The sequence below is a fragment of the Myxocyprinus asiaticus genome, chromosome 45, assembly GCF_019703515.2.
Source record: "Myxocyprinus asiaticus isolate MX2 ecotype Aquarium Trade chromosome 45, UBuf_Myxa_2, whole genome shotgun sequence".
Taxonomy (NCBI): domain Eukaryota; kingdom Metazoa; phylum Chordata; class Actinopteri; order Cypriniformes; family Catostomidae; genus Myxocyprinus; species Myxocyprinus asiaticus.
In genome coordinates, this window is record NC_059388.1 from 13,122,624 (window position 1) to 13,143,407 (window position 20,784).

The following is a 20,784-nucleotide window of genomic DNA, read 5'->3' on the forward strand; positions in this document are numbered from 1 at the left end:
ATGAGGATGAGAGAGATAAGGATAGAGAGTGAGGTGAAACTGCAAAAGTTGCAGGTCAGACAAGATGAAGACATCATCGGTGGAACTCTGAGAGGATTCCGGTAAACAAGAAGAACTTTCCCTTTTTTTCTGTTTTTGATGAAGAAAACATGTGAAAAAGTGAAGGATGGAAGGATGAGGTATAAACATCATGGGGGATAATCAGTAATGGAGAGAACAGAGCCGGACGTTATTATTTCAGAAGAAGATTCTGGAAACTCTTCTGTGTCACCCCAAAACACACATCTAAAGCTTCTGGAGTGTCTTGTGGGCTGAATGCACCAACGCAAAATCTGATCTCAAGTCTGGACTGAGGTTGTCTTCAGGATCCTGTGAGCTGGAGATCACACATCCTGCTGTTTTATGCACGTGGCAGAGGTTGGTGGGTAGGATGAGATGCACTGGCGTTGCGCTACTCTGGGTGCTGTTTTCAAGCTGGACCATCCAAACGCAAGCTCAGATGAGGATATCGCCTGAAATGTGAGTCCAGTTCCTCTCAGCACAAGTTAACGTTCTTCACTCTCACACCAACTACCAACAAATACAAAATCTATCCTGAAAACACAGAAAAAGACCTTTAGCTTTCTAGGCCCCTTTATTGCCACAAATGTAACATAAATTTGCACTTAATTCTCTGCCCTTGAGCATCTTAAAACGGCAATGGCAGGCAAACACATCTAACTTTTCTGAATAAAGTGCATTCTATGATGAGCCACATTTGCACAGAAAGGTAGTGTGTTTGCAAGAATGACAATGTCTTAATTTAAATACTCATGACTCAGTGCTCTTCCAGCACATATTGCCTCTGGTCAAGTTTGACTGCAGGTGGTTAGTGAATAAGATGCAGGTTTTAACACTGAAATACCATTCCCTAACGCAGGGCTATTCAACTGCATTAGCAAGTGGGCCATATGGAAAAAAAAGATTTTTGTAAACTAAAATCTTCTATCAACAGATATCATGTTATAGCAGGCCTATACATTTCATACACTATATAAATAACACATATGTGTTTTTAAGGCTCCATTTTTTTTTTTTTTAATCATAAGAAATATTTCCACCTAACAGAAAATTCTGAAACAAATACAGGTAAATTCAGACAATAAAAAATCAACTTAAAAGTTCTTTCAAAATTGGTCCATAACAAAGATAGAGTCATGTATATTAGACTGATACTAAAAATCGAATGTCTTGACCAAATTAACAAATAGAACTTTTCTGTTTCTCCGAACTCACGCTTGGCAGTCGTTCATGGTTAAAGTTCTTTAATCTTCACATTCCGTCAAAATGACGGATAATGATTCGTTGTAGCGCAACCTCTGAAAGCATCTAAAAAACTGCACGAGACACTGTAAAAGTATTGAGACGTGGTGCAAAGTTCATCTAGCACAATTTTACATGGGAATTTTTTTTTTTAAAGCGTGAACAGATACAAAACGCGTTTGGTGTGAACAGCCCCTAAGACAACTGACAATCAAGCGGGACACTGATCATTTTAAACGGGCTGGATTTGGCCTTTCGTGACACCAGTTGAATAAGCCAAACAAGAAGTGACTGTTTTGAGAATTGGCCTGAGAGAAACCTAGCGCAAGAGAGAGAGAAATAGAGATAGCTGTTCATGGTTAACCTGTGCCCTGACTCACAATACGACTCATAACACTCCTCTGAGACCTCATGCAGAACCGAAGTATGTCTCCAAAGCTCAGCTTAATGCTCGCAGGTCATGACCTACACACCTCCCTTCACCCCTTGAATACAGCCAAAGGCATCGTAAGCCAAAGCTTGACCTCCACTGGCAACATTGGCTTAAAATCACCACACACAGGCTGTTTGCGCAGACTTCTTGATTCCTACAAGAGCTGATTAATTTCCTGAAAACACACACATTTTAAATCTTCACAGTGGCACATCAAAAGCTAAAATTCCCTGTGTTGTATTAATGTTAGCAATGTTTTCCTCTACCATCGCTTTTGGTGACTGAAATATTTTGAAATACTAAGAATGAGAATCAATAGGGATCACTGCTCTCACAAACTCAGCAAGTCTCTTACATTAAATTGCATTAAAAGAAGATTCTTCTGATTTCTCATATTTTCTTCCTGTGGCGTGATTTTGATGAGATTACAGTGAGGGTTCAAGAAGAAGCCTCAAACACCCTCGCAAAGTGCACATTATGTCCTGACCTAATTGCCTCTTATACCCGTACAGCTCTAATGCTTCACAGCTAAAACACACTCACAAAACACTTTGTCTGACTGTGGGAAAAGCTAATGTCCCTAACACACACGTGATGAAGTTCAGAAGTCTAAGGGAGTTTCACACGCCTCAAACAGCAAAACAAAGGTTTTTCATGAGAATCATCCATTCATCTATGCTATTGATTGCTTTTTAAATAAATGTTTTAATGAGAACTTAAGTATAATTCAGCTAAACAATATAACAGTAAAAAAAAGAAGATAAAACTCTTTGTTTGTTCATGTTCATGTATATGTTTGTGTTTTGAACAGAGTTCAACAATGGGCCAATGACTTTGGAAAACAGCTTTCTGCCTTGTCAAACAGATACTCAGGCGCTCAACTCTTACAGAAGGTTTGTCCATTATGACAAGTTTGACCCTGCTTCCCTCCCTTTAACTAGTTTAGCAGTGGTTCGATTTTCTTCTCCTGATAACGGATGATTATTGAAAAGGTTACTTTGCACCCACATTTCAATCCTAACACCAAAGCCATCAAGGACATTTCTGATATTGTCTGATAAAACCTGCTCCCTCTATAGATCATCTGTAAATCACTACATTAGCAATGTGTCTAGCTGCTGGTAGATGTCACATACAGCTGTCTAGTTATCTGCCGTCTGTGTGGATTCACACTAAACTCTAATTAACACTACTTTTACTGTTAGCCACAAAGATGGTACCAGCCCATGAGCAGCCCATCTGCCTACCAGAGAGAATGATAATGACCAGTTTCTACCCAACCTGAATATGTTGATGTTTTTTTACCTTAAAGGCCTTTATTAGTGCAGTAAAATAGCAGGATGTGCATGAATAGTTAGGCAGGAAGAGGATTAACCTTCCCAGACTGCTGCATCTCCTCCTCTCCCTCTTTTTTGTTTTTGTGCGTCTAATCTAAGCTCAGAATAAAGCCTGGTACTCTGACAGTCTTTTGTAGAGGTGGATTATCCCTGTCTGACCTCCTGTTCCAACACCATGACCTATTGGTGGAGAGCAGGAATCACTGCTTTGGGCACACATTGAGATTCTGCTCTCTGCCTTTGCTTCTAAGAGCTTCTGAGAAATCTTGGATTTGGGTGTCTCTTTTCTTATTTCTTAAGGTGCGGATAAGCTGGAACAGCTCTGCTCTGAGAAAAATAGACGTGTGATGGCAGTAAATTATAAAAAATAAAACAAATTCAGGCTGAGGTACTGCAGTGTGTTTGTGTGTCGGTAGGTTACCTGAACGACTAGTCAACTAGTCTGAGACTGGTTTTGGGTTCCCCTAACCCTGATAGAATTCGTTTTTTTAGGGGGCATTTACATAAGATGCGTTCTTGCAGCTAGACAGAGTGCAATGGAACAGAACAAAATTTTAAAAGTTTAATTTGACATGCAGTCTTAAAAACACAATGCTCATGGCGGGCTGCTCAGAAAACAGTGAGAGACGTAAAGCAATGGCCAATTATCTCTGTCTGAATGTGTGTGATTTACGAAACATCTCAAACCTAAAAAATATATATTATTGTATTATTCTTATATTTAATATATGAAAAAAAATCAATTCTTTTCTTATTTTTAAAGTTTAATAAAGGTTTAACAGACTTTTGTCTTTCAATTTCAATGTATAATTTCAGAACTGGAAGTTTATGTTCATGTGCTTTTCTGTTTTGCTGTGCCATTTATCATATTATCTCTGTGTGTATAGAAATATAAAGATGTGGAGCCCATTGTGAAGATGGTGGAAGTGGATGGTTCAAAGATGGTGAAGGAATTTGCTGAAGAGATGGAGAATATGCTGGGCAGGAAGATGAAATCAGTCAAGGTCAGAGATATCTGATCATATTGGATGATACTGTACTGATCCCGTGTAATTACAAACAGCTTCAGCATCTGTGGTTCAGCCACTGGAATATCATATTTATCCTGATATTATTTCATTGTAAATTGCATATTTCTATATTGTGTTGATTTTTATATTAAATAATTTCCCTGGTTTAATTGTTAAATTGTCTGTGTTGTAATTTAATAACTTTATGATCAATGGGAAGTTTCTGAATTCTATTTATGATATTATGAATAATAATTGTGTGTGTGTTTTGCATTCCAGAGAATGGCAGAGGCAGCAGAGGATGCTGATTTTTATCACGAGTATAATGCCACATTACAGGTGAGCCATTTATCCATCCATCCTCTTATTCAACAGTTCATCTCTCCATCTATGTTTATGTTTCTGTAAGATGACAGAGATGTTGTTTTCTTCTGCAGTTTGACTACTACAATTCAATGATGATAAACACCCTTGATGAAGATGGGAACTATGTGGGACTGGGGGGTGAATTTCCACTGGAACAGAATGAACACTTCAACAAACTGCCAGTTAACATCCAACAGAGTGTCATACAAGTGCCCACCAATGTCTATAATAAAGGTGCAGTAAACTCTAGTGAATATATACAACATTCCAGCCATGACTAGAAAGTGAACATAAAGCAAATATCTCTCTGTCCCTCTCTCAGATACTGACATTCTGAATGGGGTGTTTATGTCCGAAGCATTGAATGACGTGTTTATCAGTAACTTCGAAAAGGACCCGACTCTCACTTGGCAGTACTTTGGCAGTTCAACTGGCTTTTTCAGACTTTACCCTGGTAATCAGCACACAACAGCTCTTTCTTCACTCTTTCAACCCACCACTGCAGGTCTACCGCATGAGTGCACAACAGTGATTACTCCCAGTAACATGAAGGTGGAAAACACAACAGTGTTTGAACATGCAGTTCTGCTCATGCAGACACAGGACAGACAACTGAGGATGTTTGACTGACATGGAACTACTGGTGTAATTAGTTGTGAGAATGACTCAGCCTCCTCTCTCTGTCTCTCTCATTTATCATCATGTCATCACAGTACTGACACAGTAATCAAGCGGCCAAACGCAGACTTCTCAGAGTTAATGAGATCTTACTCACAAATGCACACAAAAATCATTCTCTTTCTCAGTGGATAAAAAAAGAGATACGGAGAGAGTGAACATGCACACACAGAATGGTAGTGTTGGGTTTGAGTCCACCTTAGTCGAGTTTGAGTCAAGTCCGAGTCTTAAAACATTCGAGTCCGAGTCGAGTATGAGTCCAAAAGGGGCAGAGTCGGACTCAAGACCGAGTCCATTACAGGCCGAGTCCGAGTCGAGTCCAAGTCCAAATGAATCTGTTTATGAATCTGAATTCAAATTGTAACCATAAAAACAACATCAACATTTGAAGCTTATTTTAACCTTCACAACTAAGAAAACACAATTGTCAATATAAATGCAAATGATTAGTTTCCTGCTGAACAAACTTTAAAGTGGTTTCAGAATGAAAGCGTATGCTTTAGGTGTTTGAAGACAAAACTGTCCTTCAACACACTTCTCTGTTGGCATTTCAATTATTTGTTGCTTCTTCCCTTCAACTCAAACATAGACTAAAGAAAGTGAAAGCTGCATTAGTCATTAAAACCAGAGTTATTGTTTCGAATTTAAATTTTGTTTTTTATTTCTACTTCATTTTCAATTTGTCCTTTCAATTTAGATTAGTTTTATCTAAAATGATCCCTGTCTAAAGAAATAATATATACGGAGATTTCTTTTTTGTCTCTATCTGCCTACTGGTTTGGGAAAATAATGAGTCAACACAGTAGTAATTAGCACTGCTGAGAAGTTACATCTCACGACTTGACTGCAAATGCTACATCCGAAAACACTGGTAAAGCCCACTGCTAATATTAGGGCCATTTAACACGCACATGATTGGTAATTCACGGAAAAAGTGGGGCAGTTCTACACACTGCTTGTGCACCTAAAACCCTGATGCATCCATGTGTTATCATTTAAAAAATATAAGAGGTATAATAAACATTTATTTAGTACTACCTTGAAGAAGCTATCTGACAACAGATACTCTCATATATTCCACAAGATGAAATAATAACTGAATTTAAACAAATTATCCTGTTAAAATGTTTACATTCCCTTGGTTCTAAAAGCATTAGTTCACCCCAAAATGAAAATTCAGTCATTGTTCACCCCTGTGTTGTTATAACTCCATATGATTTTCTTTCTTAACACAATGGGAGAAATTGTGAAAAGAAAAGAAAAAATGTGCTCAGTGATGTCACACAATGGCAGTTTCAACCCGATCTCATGAAAAGTCGTACATAATTTACGAGTTGGCTATTTTGTATGTTGTCGCATGATGTTGTTCGCATAAACTCGTACGATTTCATCGCGTGCAAATTCCCGGATGTCTAATGCGGAAGAAAGCGCGAGTTCTACGCACAAGGCATTAAGGACATACTTATTAATATTATGCCCTTACCGAAACCCCTAATCTAAACCTAACCGATCAGTAGAGTGTGTAAACATGATAGGAAGCTGTTGTGTGTGACAGAAGCAAGTAATTGTCGCGTATTAGATGAAAACGATGTCCAGCGACGTCATTGGCTGTAGTTCTAAATTTCAAATTTAGAAAAGTCGTACGAATCCTGACGATTTCGCTGTGAGAGTGTATTGGCAGTTTATGGCGACCACTTCTTCAAGTTTCAAAAGGACACAAAAGTATAATTCAGAAGTCTAACAAATTATTGTATGCGACCCATGTCTTGTTCTGAAGGAATACGATAAGGTTTGGTGAGAAACAAACTGAAATCTGATGTATTATTAAGTGAAACTCTTCACCGACTATTGATGAGACAGACTGCATGGAAGCTTTAGAGCTACTGGCACAAGAGCAAACCCTTTAATAAGGTGTGTTGCTTTCTCTATGATTAATGACTGTTTGTGTATTGCTCATGAGTTCCTGCTTAGTCCTGAGCTGTACAGCTGCCCACATTTCTTAAGAAAAATACTGTACATTCTTTGGTTTCCCAGCATCTTCTGCAAATTTGAGTTCTTCCCAACAGTGGCTAAATGATATAGACATCCAGCTTTTGCACAATTAGGACAATTGACGGTCACATACACAACTATTACAAAAGGTGCAAACATTCATTGATGCTCAAGAAGGCAACATAATATTGATTATCACAAAAATTAATTTCGACTCATCCCTCCTTTAAAAAAATACAAAATCTGTGTTACAGTGAGACACTTACAATGGAACTGAATGGGGAAAATGAACATTCAGAAAACACCCCGCTTACATTTTCACATGTTGCACGAATACATGGATCGGCCTCTTTAAGCTCGTTGTTGAAAACGCATTTTTGCATTATTTTGGGCATTTGCGCTGACTGACAGGACGACATAGAGCGAATGACGTCATTGCCGTGGTAACCAGATTCATTTCAGATGATTTTCTGAAGACTAGAATGAATGTATCATCAAATCATCGTGCGACGCAACAAAATTGATTTTCTTCTCTGCAAATGATACCAGAGACATTAGCGAGAAGGACAATGAGGAGATTTAATTTAAGAAGAAAAAAATCAGTGACCCTACCAAACACCGGGACTGTCCTGTGTAATAAACTGGGACGTCTGGTCACCCAATCTATAATTAAATTATAAACAAAACATTTCACTGCCCAAAATAACTTTTATTGTGGAAAAACAACTGTAAAATAGCTTATTTTAAGTAGCTCATCAGTGCTTTTAAAATAGAAAAACAATAAATATGTGCTGTTTATCTGTTTTTCAGAGTTGCAGTCTGCTTTAGCAATAAAAAAATCTTTCCTGACTATTTATAATGTTACAGTTAATTCATCAAGGACCAGTTTAAGTTGACAACACTGCTTGGACCCCAAGAGACTACAGATGCCTACATGTGTGGATACACTACACCTAAAAAGACTTTATAGCCCAATATTAATAATATTTTTCAGAATTTTTATTTTGATATGTTGTTTTAGTAAACTGTGAAGACATGATGTGGGTGTCTTGACTTAATGAAGTTCTTAACTACAATGAAACCGTGATGCGAGCACCGTCTTGGCTGCACAACCACCGCGTGCGATTTTACCAGTTGTCAGGTCCTGTGCCGTGCGAAACTGCCTTGTAGTTTCTAGTATATTCACTTCATGTGTTCGTCGTACCAGCCACCTCAGTAATCGATGTTATACAGCAGTCTCTGTAGTAACATTCAAGCGTATTGGTTGACTGAGTGTGCCGCTCTGCAGGTGTGTTTGCTCAACATGGTGAAACAAACTTTGGCTATGTCTACGACATCAGGGGATGCTACAACTGCTTGCAGACAGTGTCCGTTTATTTCTGTTTCGTTATTTTTATTTATTTATTTTGTTCATTACATCACAGATTAAATTCCATGGACTCGGCTGGACTCGAGTCCGAGTCAAGTCCGAGTAAAAATGCATCCGAGTCCAAACTCAAGTACCCCAACTCAACAGTATGGCCATTAAAACAAAGGGACTATCTGCAAAAAGATGCAAGAAAAAATATTTGTATCTGTGATAATTAAGTTGCACAATTAATATAGGTAAAAACATGTTAAATAGCTGTGGCTGAAATCCTCCATTCACCTTTCTAAATGTGGTCAGTCCAATTGAGTCACAACTTCTGCAGATCATTTGCTTTAAACTGATAGTTCTGTCACCATCTAACCACCCTCAAGTTGTTCAAAACTTATATGACTTTTGTCTAGTGGAACACAAAAGGAGTTATTATCAAAATGCCAAAGCTATTCTTTTCCATACACTGAGAATGCATGTTGGCTGTCAAGTTCAGCTGAAAATTGTCTTGGTTTATTAAAAATAATATATTAGAGAAAGATTTGAACCTGGGTCTCCCTGGGCACACTAAAAATGATCTATACCACCACCCTAGCATGCCACACACTTGTATAAGGAGCAACTAATTTGTTTTTGTCCTTTGGTCATACTTGGACTGCCACTGGTGCCCCCTGAAATATAAATGAATGACACCCCTGTTCACATATTTTTTTTATATTTTAAGGTATCCAGTGGACACCTGATGAAAATGGAGTTGTCACTTTTGATGCCAGGAATCGCAACTGGTGAGTTATGCACATTGTGTTAATGCTACACATGTCTAGATGCACAACAGGATCACACAGGAAATTGATATGTTGCTTCCGAATGTTCATGTACCCTGAAATCGACCCCATTCAGCCAAATTACTGAGCAGCACCATCCCCCATCAGACATAATTGCACTGTAAAAAAAAAAATCTGTTACATTTTGTCAAAATACTGGCAGCTGTGGTTGCCAGAAATTTACAGTAAAAAATATGTAACTATGTTTCAGGCTTTAAAATGTATTGCTAATCTCCATAGTAACTACAAAAGGCCACATGATGATTTAAAGTTCATCAAGAGTTCATGGGTAGAGTCACGTTGGGTTAACCTCCTCGTGGTCGCTATAATGTGGTTCTCGCTCTCAGTGGGGCGTAGATGCCGCGGAGGATATCGTGAAGCCTCTAGCATGCTAGGTCTCCGCGGAAGCGCGCTCAACAAGCCACGTGATAAGATGCACGGATTGACGGTCTCAGGCGCGGAGGCAATTGAGATGCGTCCTCCGCCACCCGGATTGAGGTGAGTCACTACGCCACCACTAGGACTTAGAGCACATTGGGAATTGAGCATTCCAAATTGAGGAGAAAAGGAGTGGCCCTTCTTGGAGCAATAAGTCATACACATGTAAAGACATCAGGATAACACGTGACACTAAAATAATACAATAAACATTAACTAAACTACATAAAATATAACAAAACATCCCAATGTACATAACTGATATTAAAAATAAAAAGAAACAACTATTCCCATAAAATATAATTTAATGATGATGGGTCATGCAGGGACTTCTGGGAATGCCTGATTATTGTTTTTCACCCTAATCTTAACAATAGTTTACCATAAAAAGTACATGTATTCTCTTGTTAAACATAATATACATTTTTACCATTAATTACATGGTAAAATTATACTTTTTACATAAAAAAAAAATGTTTACCATATTTTACCATAAAATTACATGTATTGTCTTGTTAAATATATTATCATTCTTTGCTATATATGTTACAGTAACTACCCATTAACCAATTAATGTTTTTTACCATAGCATTTTTACATTCTTTTAACGTTAAAATTACAGACATTTTTTACAGTGCATGCACACATTTCTCTTTAGCACTACTGATAGCCCATTGAGGAAGCAGCCTAAAAGACACGGCTTCTGGTCCAGTGGGAAGCAGAAAAGTAATCATGTTCACATAAAAAATGCTGAGTGGGATTCAGAGGTTGCATTTTTGATCTAAAATTAAATTTTTACTCCACTGAGCATTAGGTTTAGGGTTGGGGTTTGGCTTAGGGGGTGGAGTTAATAAAATATGCATTCCTGTAGACTGTAGTACATCATTTAAAACTAAAACCAACTCGCTTTACAACTTGCTTTTGGCATTGCATTTCACCCGGAAACTGGAGCTCACATATGCCCACATGTTCAACAACACTTCCAACTTCAGCCACTGGGGGCAGTGATTCAAATTTTGGTATGCACAGACCGATTTCAGGAGCAGAACATTTGACCTACTGTCATTCACAGTGTAATCAGTCTGATGTGCCCTTCAAGTGGAGTCGATAATATTGTAATTATGAGTTCCGAGCACAAGAATGACCCAGTGAAGTCCTATTTACAAGTGGGAAAGTCAGAATTCTAGATGATACATGAGTTTCTGAGTATATTAATTTGTTATATATGACAGCCAACTAATGACTCACCCTTCATGGTTTGTTTTAAGCAAATTAATTATTTGTTAGATACCATGCATTAATAAAACATATATGTCATGTATAAGTGATGCAGATTTATTCACTTATGTTTATTCACCGGTACAACAGAAAAGAAGTTTTTGCCATTGTTCATTGTGTATTTGCTTGAGTTTGGCTTCTTCTGTATTTTGTTTCCCACTTTATTGCATGACATATCGTAGTAACGAACGCCCAACTCGGAGGTACGAGTGTCCCAGGTCCACTTGAAGGCAGCATGAGAACACACTCTGGTTGTAAACTGAATGGTTGGATGAATGATTCTGCTGGAAGTTTGCCCAAGTTAGTCACTTCTGAACATCAAGTACTAAAGGAAAGATTAGTGATCTGGCCGCAGCCTAGCAGGTCTGAACAGCAGGTCTGATCTGAGTGAAAGACTTTAATCCTTATTTCTTTCCGTGACTGACTTCTACCTACATTTCTCTGCCCAGTTTCCTCAAACACCTTCTGCTAGGATTAACACAATTACAGCTAATGTACACAATCTGTTTAGCTGTCACGAACAAAACACAGAGGCCCATTGACTTATATTCCTATCTCTGGACAACAAATCATGTTGTAATCTGAGTGGATCTGTAAGACTAATAAGTTACATAAACACAAGATGAATAAAATGTGTATACATGACTATTGCTGGAATAATCAGTCTCAATTTCCATCTCTTTCTCTCTCCTACTCTCTCTCTCTCTCTCTCTCTCTCACCTTCTTATTGTGATCTTATTACTTCCTTCTCTCAGAACATTACGCAGATGCGATTTCACTCACTGTTATCCGTTTGAGGAATTATTAATGTGAAAGGTCTTGACTGTTTGCCAAAGGCCATCTGAGAAAGTTTTCTTTGTCTTTTGAAAACACAGTGTGCGACCAATTATCCTAAATCAAAGAATTAACAGACTATTTCTGTTTTTTTTCTCTCTCTTTTAGGTACATCCAGGCTGCCACGTCCCCCAAAGATATCATCATTGCTGTGGACATAAGTGGCAGTATGAAGGGTTTGAGGCTCACTATTGCAAAACACACCATCAACACCATTCTAGACACACTTGGCGAAAACGACTTTGTCAATGTCATTGCGGTAAGAACAGAAATCCTTTAGAGAGCTTGTGGCTTAATGACTACTCCCTTATTACAATGCTAGTCTATACTGTTTTCTCTCTCTCTCTCTCTCTCTCTCTCTCTCTCTGTTTCTCCAGTACAGTGATTATGTGCAGTATGTAGAGCCTTGTTTTAAAGGCACGCTGGTACAGGCCGACCTAGATAACCGAGAGGTAACATTTTCTCAGTTTGCACAGTGCAGTAAATTCAGTTGCCAGTGGAGATCTTAATTTCTTAATTGCTGCATTCTTCTCCCATCATTGCCTTGTTTCTAGCACTTCAAACTGCTGGTGGAAGGGCTGCAGGTGAAAGGTGAAGGAAAAGTGAAGAAAGCCATGAAAGAGTCCTTCAAGATTCTTAATGAGGTGAGTGTTTGAGTCAGTGTATGTCTGTCCACATGGAAATGTATTTATCAAATGTATCTCTTTGTGTGTGTGTGTAGGCAGCAGCAGAAGAAAGAGGTAGTTTATGTAACCAGGCAATAATGTTGATCACTGATGGAGCCATGGAAGATTTTCAACAGGTGTTTGAAGACTTTAACTGGCCAGACCGCAGGGTACCAAACAAACAAACACACACAATCACCATAGATACATGCTTTCCCTGTATGTATCTGAAAATCGAATATACTCTTTAAACAGGTGCGTGTGTTTACATATCTGATTGGACGAGAGCTAACCTTTGCTAATAATGTCAAATGGATTGCCTGCAACAATAAAGGTGAGATATAGTCCTACCTAGGCAAGTGAGATCTAGTTTTGGGAAATGTAGGTATCAAGCTTAGACACCATGTGTACTGAAAATACTTTGCACAGTACGTACATTACATACTGACTTCTCAGTGTTTTGCTACACAGTTGTAGTCTTCCATGTTTTTATGTCTGCTTTAAGAGAACTATAATTCTTATTAAACATTTGTAATAGAATTAAAATGTAATATTGTGACTCAATGCCCTCTGCTGGTCATAGACGAAAATCAATCACATTGTCTCATTACAGTTGTTTGTGTGTTCATAATTAGGTTACTACACCCACATCTCTACTCTGGCAGATGTACAGGAGAATGTGATGGAATATCTACATGTGCTCAGCAGGCCAATGGTCATCAACCATGATCATGACATCATTTGGACAGAGGCTTACATGGATAGTGTGGTTAGCTGATTACACTTTTTTCGCTCCCTTTCTGTTTATTTCTTTTTTTGCAAAAGTTTACATCTAAAAAGTCATGTTTCATATTGTCCCAAGCTTTCATTGTGATCATTTTTCATTAATGTTGTAGCTCTCATGTTGTGAGTGTGATGTTATTATTTGTCTGTCTGTTACTTTATTATGTGTGTCATTCTTGCCTGTTATCCTCTCTCATCCCATTCCAGCTACCCAACACAGCCGAGGTAAACTCGTTTTCATGATCCGCAGTGGAGTATATACAAAGTAGTATATAGTTCTACTAGAAATCAATTACACTGTATATTATTATGTTGTTGCAGTTTAGTGTTAGACACACATTTCCCCTCCCTGGTAAATACAGTTTAGTTGTATCCAGTTTTCAGAAATTCTGACGTCTGTGAAGGTTTTAGTACATCCAGGTCATTGTCAAATGTCTGGTAGATTTCAAGTAAAATGCAACTGGACTTCAAACATATCCTGTTTGCAAGTCTAGTTGTGCCAGTTTGTTTTTGCAGAGGACAGTGTGTTCTGACAGGTAATTAAAGATGTGATTAATCTTGTATTTAAGAAGATACAGAGGAATAATATATTTTGTTGTTGACTAGGCCCACAAAGAATCTGGAAACTTTTTCTACTTTTGTCTGTGGGGTAATATTTGTGGAATTTTGTGGTTTGGATTTAAATATGGTAAAATGTTTTAAACAGTAAAATGTGTTAAACTGAAAGTTTCATTAGATTAGCCAAGATTTTCTATTTAATAAATGACCAGTCAAGAGACAGGGGCAATATGTAAAACTGTGTGACGGAGTTAATGGTGGGTGTTCGAAACTTCGAATGCAGCAGAAATCTGCAGAGCTTTCTTCAGAAATGTGTGGATGCAGATTCTGTGCAGATAAAAACAATAAAGAAATGATTCCACCTACCTGGCAAGGTACACTTATTGTGATTATTGAAGGTGTCGTTCAGGATGCCGTTTACATCAGATGCCTGTCTGGGATTTACCTTAAATTCAATCTGTGATCTCTCTCTCTCCCTCTCTCTGTCTATTCAGCTTTTTAACACACAGGCTGAGAGCTTGCTGTTGATGACCTCTGTTGCCATGCCTGTGTTCAGCAAGAAAGAGGAAACGGTGAGACAAAAAAAAAAAAAAAAGATTTCATCAACTCTCATCTTTCAAATGACACCTGAGTGAACTCCCAATTTGGAATGCCCAATTCCCACTACTTAGTAGGTCCTCCTGGTAGCGCGGGTGGCAGGGGACAAGTCTCAGCTGTCTCCGCTTCTAAGCCCGTCAATCCGCACATCTTATCACGTGGCTCGTTGTGCATGACACCGCGGAGACTCACAGCATGTGGAGGCTCATGCTACTCTCTGCGATCCATGCACAAATTACCACGTGCCGCATTGAGAGCGAGAACTCCTAATCATGACCACGAGGAGGTTACCCCATGTGATTCTACCCTCCCTAGCAACCGGGCCAATTTGGTTGCTTAGGAGACCTGACTGGAGTCACTCAGCATGCCCTGGATTCAAACTCGCGACTCCAGGGGTGGTAGTCAGCGTCAATACTCGCTGAGCTACCCAGGCCCCAATATATTATGGAAACTTAAAGGAATATTCCGGGTTCAATACAAGTTAAGCTATTCGACAGCATTAGTGGCATAATGTTGATTACCACAATGAATAATTTTGACTTAAAAAAAGAATGGAAGTGAATGGGGGCAATCCGTAAACATTAAAATACTCTCTGTTTCAAAAGTATAGCCACAAGACATAAACAATATGCGTGTTAACATGATTTAGTTTGATTAAATCGCCTACCAACCTTTTCTGTGTAATGTTATAGCCAATTTTACAACTTTGTTGCCATGACAATGTAATGTCAACAAACCTTAAAATTGTTTTAATAACTTTGGCTTTACAGCTCAAATAATACATGAGTTTTAACAGGGGGCTGACACTGTCATGGTGGTACCTTACATGGTATATGCCCATGATAATCAAACAGTGGCATGATATATGTAGCCTATTTCAAAATACCATGGTATTACCTTAATTGGTATACCATCACAAAGCCATAGTATCACCACAGTACTTCTTTGTAAGGGTACTGTCATATTGGTTGTCAAACTCTTTAGTAAAGTTACATCATGACATCATATTATTCATTTTTTTCAAGGGCGTAGATTTGGCTTGAACATTGTGGGGGTTACAGTGTGAAGAATTTAAATATTTCCATTGATCATGGCATAAATATTGGGTAGGGTTGTACTTGCTTGCATTGATTATTAGGGGGGGTTACCTCTCCCCCATCCCCTCTGGAATCTACGCCCCTGATTTTCTTATACACTATAACAAGCTAAATTTATCAAATAGTTGGTTTATTTTTCAATATCCAAATATAAATATTATTTGAAGTGAATATCTAAGAAACACTGCAATAAATGTTAATTTAACGTTTTTCATACACATAAGATAGTACACATGCTCCACGTGCGCACGGTATGTGAAGCTGCGAAACCACTTTTTATAAATCAATGAGTCTAAAATAATTAGACAAAATCATTCAATATTTGTTACAAACCCCTCTTAACATATTTATAACATTTATACCGCTACATTATGACTGTATAAACGGACTTTTGTACCTAAAAGGGGAGTTGAATAATAAATTAAAAACTCAGGCGAGGCACCCTCAATAACAGCTTTCACGAGACTGATGAAAAGCGCGAGCGATCGCTGTGGACTTCAAACACGTCATTAAAGCGTTATTACTATTTAAATATTGTCCGTTCTAGATCATTTACAAGACGTGCTTGCAGATTATTTTTATTATTATTATTATTATTGTTGTTGTTGTTGTTGTTGTTGTTGTTGTTATTATTATTATTAATATTATTATTATTATTATTATTATTATTATTGTTATTATTATTAATATGATTAATATTATTATTTTATTATTATTATTATTATTATTATTGTTGTTGTTGCTATTATTATTATTGATATTATTATTATTATTATTATTTTATTATTATTATTATTGTTGTTGTTGTTGTTGTTGTTGTTGTTGTTGTTGTTATTATTATTATTTTATTATTATTATTATTTTATTTTTTTATGGAAACAGAATGAGCAAATTGTAATTTAACCACTTGAATAAAATGTAAAAATGAATTTAATATAAAACTGAGGTTTTGCAGAATAATTGGTTGAATTGAATTTATTAATGACATCGAGACTGGTTAACAGCTGTTTCAATATTGCGCTCTCTCTCTCTCTCTCTCTCTCTCTCTCTCTCTCTCTCTCTCTCTCTCTCTCTAGCTGTCTCATGGTATCCTTCTTGGTGTGGTTGGCACTGATGTCCCTCTGAAAGAACTCATGAGACTGGTTCCACGATATAAGGTGCCTCTCTACCTGCTAAAGCTGATCAAATTTTTGTATTGTAGATACTATTGCACTATGGCTGATGTTTAGACTGCAGACTGAACTATAAGCAAGTATGTTAATTTGCATATCTTAAACCATTTGTAATTTTGACTTTTGCTGTGCTGATTTAGCTGGGGGTTCATGGCTATGCATTCCTGAATACTAACAATGGTTATATCCTCTCTCATCCTGACCTTCGACCTCTGGTAAGCTCCAAACCTCCTTTAACTAACTGCACTGCTGTTAATTTTCTATCACATCAAAGTCGATGTTTTCTACCCTTAATGTGCATATGTTATGTGTTTTTGCTAGTATAAAGACGGTAAGAAGCTGAAGCCAAAGCCGAACTACAACAGTGTGGATCTGTCAGAGGTGGAGTGGGAGGATACAGAAGACGCAGTGAGTGGAAATCACACACAAACACATATTGTACCATTTAAAGATCAACTGCTGCAAGATGTTTGTGTGTGTGTGTTCATTTACCCTGTCTAGTTGAGAACAGCGATGGTAAAAGGGGAAAATGGGGCACTGTCTCTGGACGTCAGAGCAACAGTAGACAATAGAGTGAGTGAATATTGACCTTTAATTTTCTTCTGATCAGTTTAATATAGATTGATTCATTTCATTTTCTCCCATAATAACCATGCTGAAACATGTTTATGTCTTCCCTTCTCAGAGGAGAGTAGTTTTCCTGAAAAACGATTATTTCTACACAACCATCAATGAAACTCCATTCAGGTAAGCTTATCCATGTTCACTGTTTATATTGAACATCTAAAATATGTTCATATAATGTATTTTGACAGTAAATCTTAAATATGTTTAAATCTCTGTTAACTTTATGATTAAAGGAATAGTTCACCCAAAAGCAAAATTCTCTCATTATTTACTCACCCTCATGCCATCCCAGATGTGTCTGACTTTCTCTCTTCTGCTGAACACAAACAAAGATTTTTAGAAGAATATTCCAGCTCTGATGGTCGATACAATGCAAGTCAACATGGTCCAAATCTTTGAAGCTCAAAAGCGCATAAAGGCAGCATAAAAGTAATCCATAGGTGTGGGTGAGTAAAGATCAAAATTTAAGGTCTTTTTTACATACAAGACTGCGAATACCAAAAACAAAAGAACTCTTAAGAGACGAGCGCTTAGTAGGGCTGGTTGAAAGTGGAGATTTAGAGTAAAAAAAGGACTTAAATATTAATCTGTTTCTCACTCACACCTATCATATCACTTCTGAATACACAGACTTAACCACTGGAGTCTTATGGATTACTTTTATGCTGCCTTTATGTGCTTTTTGGAGCTTTAAAGTTCTGGAACCTATTATATGGACCTACAGATCTGAGATATTCTTCTAAAAATATTTGTTTATGTTAAGCAGAAGAAAAACAGTCATACACATCTGGGATGGCATGAGGGTGAATAAATGATGAGAGAATTTTCATTTTGAGGTGAACTATTCTTATAGTTTTTTTTCTGTGGAGTTTTGTGTTATATATCGTGTGTCCATGTTTTCAGTCTTGGAATTGTGCTTACCAAAGGTCACGGGAAGAATGTTTTCATTGGAAATGTATCAGTCGAAGAGGGTACAGATTTTCACATTTTTACCTACAAAGTAAACTACATTTTCCTGTCTGCCGTCTAAGCTTTGTGTGTTTTTTTGTGTCCAACAGGGCTTCATGATCTGACTGCATCTGATGTCACTATTGCTAATGAATGGTGGGTTTTAGGGTTAGCAGTTGGGGTTAAAACGCAAGATTAGGCTCTTTTTTTGTTTTGGCAGTTTATGTGGTGTCTGAAGTGATTTAATGTATTTTGATTGAAGCTTTTTGATGTTTCAGGACATACTGTGAGACAGACATCGATCCACATCATCGCAAACTTACACAGTTTCAAGCTGTGGTTCAGTACCTGATGGGGAAAGAACCAGACCTGGAGTGTGAGTTCTGTCTGTAGAGGCTTTTAGATGCTAAACGAGAAGTTTTAGTAAAACACTATCTGATTGATGATTGCTAATAGGACATATTCAGAGAGAGATTGTCAATCTATGATTGAGTAGGACAGAGAGGTATATGTCTGTTCCCCAGGTGATGAAAGACTCTTGCAGCAGACTCTGTTTGATGCAGTGGTCACAGCTCCTATGGAAGCCTACTGGACAGCGCTGTTGCTCAACGCCTCCGGGTACGATTTCCCACACACAGCGTAACAGACGAGTTTCATTAGTGTAAAGCATCCTCAAGCGTGACCTTTCTTATTCCTTTGCATGCCTCCATTGCACAGTATTGATGGGGGTGTGGAGACAGCGTTTCTGGGCACACGCTCTGGCCTCATGAGGATGATCAGATATGTCGGTGTAGAGAAGCGTGTGGCAAAGTGAGTACCTTTAATCAAGAGCTCCTGCTGCCTGTGTCACGACTCAGCAGTGAACAGAATAGACTGCATCTGCATTGTCATAGGTTTCTTACAGCCACTTACTCTCACTGTACAAAATAAGAGTAGGCAGAAGAACAATAGTACAGTATAGTACTTCACATTTATATACATTACATATGCCTTTTACTCAAGCAACAAGCAGTTAAAAGTAGCAACTTCTAACTAATGTAGTAACTAGTAAACATTTTGGGTAAGTGTAGGAATAGCATTGCAATAGTGAGTATTTTAGAGGGAACTGAACTGTTATTAATAATCCAGCTGCATGAATTTTCTCTTTTTGGTATTATATTTACAGGAAATTCCTGTCTCCATCGGATAAGGAGAATCTTTTTACTCTGGACCATTTCCCTGTGTGGTACCGGCGTGCAGCAGAGAATCCAACTGGACGCTTTTTATACTATGTACCTACAGAGGACAGCATTGGAGGTAAACTGCTCCCCGCTGACCACATCATAAAGACTGCAAGTTTGACTTTACATCCTGTTGTGCATGCTGTGCTCAATTATTTCTCTTCCCCCACAGCAGACAGCAAGTTTGTGATTGCTGTCACGTCTGTTACAGTGACTGTTAACAAAAAGACAGCAATTGCTGGAGGTAGGACCTTTAATTCTTTATTAGTCTGTGCAGAGGCAAAACCGCCCATTGAATTGCTATTATCTTAGTGCCCCTATATGAATGTGCAAGAGTTCACCTCCTGAACATCTTTATACACTTTAAAAGTAAAAAAACAAAAAACAAATGCCTCAGCATGACCTTTGCTTTGATCTTGATTGGTTGTACAGTATTAACGCATTCATGAGAAGGAAAAGATAAAAATGAATGGACAAGAAGCGAGGCTTAGTTTGTCCGTGTCATTTGAGTTTGAGGATCTTCCGCCATGTTGTGTGACTTTGAGCAAACACACTGTTTAAAAACAATTTGTACAAACTGTATGTGTGTGGGTCGGGTTTTGCCTACATTGTGGGGACTAGCTAATGGTCCCCAATGAGGAAAACAGCTTAAAGGGATAGTTCACCAAAAATGAAAATTCTAACATTATTTACTCACCCTCATGCCATCCCAGATGTGTATGACTTTCTTTCCTCTGCATAACACAAACAATGATTTTTAGAAGAATATCTCAGCTCTGTAGGTCCATACAATGCAAGTCAATGGTGGCCAGAACTCTAAAATCTCCAAAAAGGAGATAAAGTCAGCATAAAAGTAATCCATAAGACTCCAGTGGTTTACTCAGTTTCTTCTGAAGCAGTCCAGTTGGTTTTGGGTGAGAACAGATCAAAATGTTACTCCTATTTTACTGTAAATCTTGCAATTGCAGTCTCAAGTCATGATCATGATTTCACGCTTGATTACTCTTCCTGGTGCTTGACATATGCACAGAGTGCTAGATGGCGCTATAGGAAGCATTATCGATCTTGAAATCATGATCACCAAGGAGACTGCTATCTACATGTACAGGGAAAGTTTTATTTTGGTCTGTTCTCACCCAAAATCAACTGGATCGCTTCAGAAGACATTTATTAAATCACTAGAGTCTTATGGATTACTTTGATGCTGACTTTATCTTATTTTTGGAGCTTTTGGAGTTCTGGTCACCATTCAATTGCATTGTAAGGAC

General features: G+C 37.9%; 1 protein-coding gene across 2 annotated transcripts in view; it reads left to right on the forward strand.

Moving 5' to 3' along the window:
- cacna2d4a (calcium channel, voltage-dependent, alpha 2/delta subunit 4a) overlaps nucleotides 1-20,784 on the forward strand; it is a 47,906-nt gene continuing 27,122 nt past the window's right edge. Inside the window, exons 1-26 of one of the 2 annotated variants that reach the window (XM_051687879.1) lie at nucleotides 1-519; nucleotides 2,547-2,628; nucleotides 3,960-4,076; nucleotides 4,362-4,421; nucleotides 4,520-4,682; nucleotides 4,771-4,902; nucleotides 9,200-9,260; nucleotides 11,958-12,108; nucleotides 12,227-12,301; nucleotides 12,404-12,493; nucleotides 12,571-12,684; nucleotides 12,770-12,848; nucleotides 13,150-13,283; nucleotides 14,350-14,427; nucleotides 16,626-16,706; nucleotides 16,862-16,936; nucleotides 17,043-17,129; nucleotides 17,223-17,294; nucleotides 17,407-17,468; nucleotides 18,252-18,319; nucleotides 18,407-18,452; nucleotides 18,575-18,672; nucleotides 18,821-18,914; nucleotides 19,014-19,106; nucleotides 19,462-19,592; nucleotides 19,692-19,760. In XM_051687879.1, coding sequence (XP_051543839.1) covers nucleotides 431-519; nucleotides 2,547-2,628; nucleotides 3,960-4,076; nucleotides 4,362-4,421; nucleotides 4,520-4,682; nucleotides 4,771-4,902; nucleotides 9,200-9,260; nucleotides 11,958-12,108; nucleotides 12,227-12,301; nucleotides 12,404-12,493; nucleotides 12,571-12,684; nucleotides 12,770-12,848; nucleotides 13,150-13,283; nucleotides 14,350-14,427; nucleotides 16,626-16,706; nucleotides 16,862-16,936; nucleotides 17,043-17,129; nucleotides 17,223-17,294; nucleotides 17,407-17,468; nucleotides 18,252-18,319; nucleotides 18,407-18,452; nucleotides 18,575-18,672; nucleotides 18,821-18,914; nucleotides 19,014-19,106; nucleotides 19,462-19,592; nucleotides 19,692-19,760 — 2,401 coding nt within the window. In that variant the 5' untranslated portion in view covers nucleotides 1-430. Of the gene's footprint in view, nucleotides 520-2,546; nucleotides 2,629-3,959; nucleotides 4,077-4,361; nucleotides 4,422-4,519; nucleotides 4,683-4,770; nucleotides 4,903-9,199; nucleotides 9,261-11,957; nucleotides 12,109-12,226; nucleotides 12,302-12,403; nucleotides 12,494-12,570; nucleotides 12,685-12,769; nucleotides 12,849-13,149; nucleotides 13,284-13,504; nucleotides 13,523-14,349; nucleotides 14,428-16,625; nucleotides 16,707-16,861; nucleotides 16,937-17,042; nucleotides 17,130-17,222; nucleotides 17,295-17,406; nucleotides 17,469-18,251; nucleotides 18,320-18,406; nucleotides 18,453-18,574; nucleotides 18,673-18,820; nucleotides 18,915-19,013; nucleotides 19,107-19,461; nucleotides 19,761-20,784 lie in introns of both variants that reach the window. The other variant, XM_051687877.1, reaches the window with a different exon arrangement.